Genomic DNA, 4,660 nt, shown 5'->3' on the forward strand with positions numbered 1-4,660 from the left:
TTTTGTGTTATATTTAAAATCGAGGGTTGTTTGTATAAGTTCATTCGTGAGTTGGTTGCTCGGTTATTATAAACACTTGTGTGTGAAGCCAAGTGTATTTTGCGAGTGTTGTGGCTATCCTTGGAGCCCTTAAGGCCAAGTGTTGAGTTGTATCGGCGCGGTGATCGTGTTGAGTTGTACGGCTATCCTTGGAGCCATCAAGGCCAAGAAGTTGAAGTGCTAGTGGATTCTTGGTTAATCGATCTTAACCAAGAAGGGGAGACGTAGACGATTTATCATCGAACTTTCATAAACATCTCTTATCCGTTTTACTGCTTTATTTACATTACGCATTTATTTACTGCACTTATATTTGATTGCTTTAAGTCTTTCGCTTGCATACTAGCATAATCACTTTAAATTACTAAAGTTGCCAATAGAACCAAAATCCCCCCCCCCCCCCCCCATTAGGTTCTAACAAGTGGTATCAGAGCCACATTTTTACAAAATATTTTCAAAAAAGTCTCTATGGCAAATCTAGCTAGCGATTATGCTGAAGGGCAATCAACCAATCGTCCTCCTCTTTTCAACGGCATAAACTATGGATATTGGAAAAATCGAATGTCTCTATATATCCAATCCATAGATTATGACCTTTGGAAAGTAACTGTGAAAGGTCCCTACATACCTACGAAAGAGGTTGAGGGAGTCAAAATTCCTAAGGGAATGGACGACTTTTCAAAGGAGTATATGAAATTAATATCTCAAAATGCTAAAGCTATGAATATTCTTTATTGTTCCTTAGATATGAACCAGTACAACCGGATCTCTATGTGCTCATCCGCAAAAGAGATATGGGACAAACTGGAGATATGCCACGAAGGGACCAATCAAGTCAAGGAGACAAAGATCGATCTACTTCAACTCAAATACGAGACATTTGAGATGGAGGCTAGTGAGGATGTTGATACCATGTTCCGAAGACTCTCTCAAATCATCAATGAGCTATCCCAACTTGGAGAACAATATCCAACCAAACAAGTATGGAGGAGAGCTCTACGCGCCTTACCCAAGGAGTGGGATGCCAAGAGAACTGCCATCATTGAGTCCAACAAAGGCGACACCGCATCGTATGACCTTGATCAACTTCATGGGACCCTTAAAACCCATGAGTTAGAAGTGTCTACAAGGAAAGAGTCAAAGAAGGAGGATGAAAAGACCAAGGTAAAGGGGATTGCCTTATCCACCCAAATCGAAGAAGAAGATGATGATGATATGGCACTCTTCGCAAGAAAATTCAAAAGATTTATGCGATGAAACAACTTCAAAAAGAAGACGGACAAGGAAGTAACATGCTACAACTGTCAACAACAAGGCCACTATGCAAATGCGTGTCCTCTCAAGAAGAAGGTTGACAAGGGAAAAAAGAAAGCACTCATAGCCACTTGGAGCGATAGCGATGATGACGAGGAGGAAGCCAACATCTGTCTCATGGCTAGGAGTGATGACATCGTCTCTGACGACGATGACGAGGTACCTTCCTATGATGAATTATTGCATGCATATAAACATATGTTTGATATGGCTAAATCACTTAGAAATAAAAATAGAAACCTCAAACTTGAATTAGAAACTAAGGAGCATGAAAACCTAAGATTAAAGGATGACATAGCTCACTTAGAAAAATCATTTGATAAGTTCAATGTTAGTAGTAATAAATTGAATAACTTACTTAGCATGCATAAATGTAGTTTTGATAAGGGTGGAATAGGGTATGGTAAGAAATCAATAGACTTTACTAGCCTAATTGCTAAGGCAAAAATGAGATTACCCCCTACATGCTCTTATTGTTGTAAAATAGGTCATGCTAGACATAAATGTAGATCTTTAAGATTTCAATATGATCAAAAGAGCTATATGAAATGGAGGCCTAAGAGTACTTAACAACTCATCAGTTGGCATTATGAGATCATGATCTAAGGGAGTTCATCATAGACCGGTTTAAAATGCCTTGACTTGCGACTGGTCTTCCTGATGAACGATGCTCTGTCCAAGGAAATAGGTTTTTAAAGAGGCCATAGCCCTACCTACTACTGGGAGCACTCTTAGAAAGTGGCAATGATGTTGCTATGAGAGACTGAACTCTTAGAAGTCTATTTTGTATCTCTCTTTTCTAACACTGTGGACCCAAAAGAACTAAAGGGTACCAAAATCAAATTCTTGTAGGGAAATAGGAAAAATGTTCTCCCTAGCTTATGGTATCTAGACAATGGATGTTCTAGACATATGATGTGGAACAAAGAGCTACTCCAATCGATCAAACCAAAGGAGAAGGGATCTGTCACCTTTGGAGACAACAGCAAATGAGTTATCGAAGGAATCGGCTAAATAGGTATTTCTAAATCCTGCTTGATTGATGATGTACTCCTGGTGAAAGGACTTAAGCATAATCTACTAAGCATAAGTCAATTGTGCGATAGAGGTTATGAAGTCAAGTTCACTCCCCAACACTGCACTATATCACTCACATCCGACAAATCCATAAATTTCAAAGGATATAGAAGTGAAAATGTATACAACGTTTCTTTAAATAATTTATCTTTATCAAATATTAAAACCTTGTATTCTTGAATGTTGATGACAACATTCTTTGGCATAGCCGACTAGGTCATTTGGTCCTAGTACCATAGAAAAACTTTTTAAACTTGATTTAGTTGTTGGTACACTATAAGAAAAATGCACAAACACAACACTTAAAAGACAACGCTTTTAACGAAAACTGTTGTCTTTTTTTAAAAGACAACGCTTTTAGTGAAAAGCGTTGTCGTTATATGTTTTTGTTCATCAAAGACAACGCTTTTTAAAAAAAGTGTTGTCAATAAGTTTTTTTGGGTCAAAGACAACGCTTTTAAAAGTGTTGTCTATGAGCGTTTTTTTCCCATGTATCACAACACTTTTTAAAAAGTGTTGTAGAAAAATAATTATTTTTATTTAAAATAAAACATAAAATAAATAATATTTCCTTAGCCCAATTAGATCCCCAAATCTCAGACCTCTTCTCTCGATCGATTTCTTCTCCAGATCCGACGTATCCCTTAGCTCCTTTTTCTCTCTTTCAATTCAAAATCCCATGGCTTCAATTTTTGCTCGATTCTTCAAACGATTTTTGAAGTGACTCCGACGATGAATTGGTTGACACCTCGCAACGTTCTCGCTCGAGCCGTCGGAAATCCCACCTCGCATCTTCACTACAGGTTAATATCGATCCCTTAGTTTCCTGTCGCATAAAGTTTTCGTCCCTTTCTATAAAGAAACCTTAAAAGCTCAGCGAGAAAGCAACATTATCCAAAAGTATGCCGATTCTCCCGCTTGATCTTATCGAGGATATCCTCAGCCGCCTTCCCGTCAAATCTCTGAAGCGGTTTCGATCCATCGCGAAATCGTGGTGTTCTCTGGTCGACAGCGAGAAATTTATCAAATCACATTTGCGCCGGTCCTTAAATTCCTACTCGAACCATCATCTCATTCTCGGTGGTGGGCCTGCCCTTTATTCCGTCGATTTGGGGCCCCTTAACAAGGCGCGCATGCTTAAACCCCCCTTTCCTTACAACAACTTGGATGGTGTCATGAGTTCCTGCCATGGTTTGGTTCTTGTGATGAGCGAGCCCCCTGTTTTTTGGAACCCCTTTGCGAGAAGTTACAGGGTTTTGCCTGATTCTTCTATGGAACCACCGCCTGGGTCGGGATTTTATGCGTTGGTTTCATATGGGTTTGGCTACGATTCCATAACCGACGATTATAAAGTTTTGAAGGTTATGGACTTTAAAAACCATGTTACCCAAGTTACCATCCTTATGGAGACTGGGATTTTTAGCTTGAAATCCAATTCGTGGAAGAAAATCCAGGATTTTCCTTATCCACTGCCATTCGTAGGGGGCCACATGCGCGCTCCTGTGAATGGGTCGATGCACACACTGGTGTATGCGGATGGAAGTACTGATGCAGCTAGAATCATGGCCTTTAGTTTCGAAACTGAGAAGCATTGTGAGATGAAGCTGCCAAAGGGTGTTAAGACGAGGGATTCCGGGTTGAGTTTGACTGTGGTTGGAGGGAGTCTGTGCTTGATTTGCATGCAGAGGTCTCGGGTGGTTATTTGGGTGATGAAGGAGTATGGGGTGGAGGAATCTTGCAGCATGCTGTTAACAATTAAGCCGCCTACCATGGGGCCGCATTTTTGTGTGAAACCGCTGGTCTATTCGAGGGATGGGAACAAGGTTCTGTTGAATTGGCATGAAAAAAGACTTGTTTGGTATGATTTGAGGAAGAAAACTCTTCTACAAGTTCATGTAGATGACATCCCTTTTTGCGTTGAGAGCCTTGTGTCCCTTGAAGCCCCTGGCCAAGTCAAGAAGCATGGTACAGAGAAGAAGGGAAAAGGGGGGAGCAAGAAAAGGTGAACTGATTTAATTGTGAATGTTATTTTGTGTTATTTTGTGCCTTTGTATTGGTTTTGACTGCCGTTTATTTGTGTGATGCTAAGTCAACCATGATTAGTATTATATTTCTCGAGATAATTGCTTCTATTCATAGATAATAATTGACTTATGTTTTAGTTGATAAATAAACTTGACTAGAGCTTATTTTATTACTCACAGTGGGATCATGTAGTCTTTGTTCCAAG

General features: G+C 39.7%; 1 protein-coding gene across 1 annotated transcript; it reads left to right on the forward strand.

Annotated features, from left to right (window-relative positions):
* Window positions 1-3,332: 3,332 nt before the first annotated feature.
* On the forward strand, window positions 3,333-4,436 carry LOC140874341 (F-box protein CPR1-like). The gene has a single exon (XM_073277627.1). It carries the CDS (start codon window positions 3,333-3,335, stop codon window positions 4,434-4,436), a length of 1,104 nt encoding a protein of 367 aa, XP_073133728.1.
* Window positions 4,437-4,660: the final 224 nt, after the last annotated feature.

This window comes from Henckelia pumila, chromosome 1, assembly GCF_033568475.1.
Source record: "Henckelia pumila isolate YLH828 chromosome 1, ASM3356847v2, whole genome shotgun sequence".
Lineage (NCBI taxonomy): Eukaryota > Viridiplantae > Streptophyta > Magnoliopsida > Lamiales > Gesneriaceae > Henckelia > Henckelia pumila.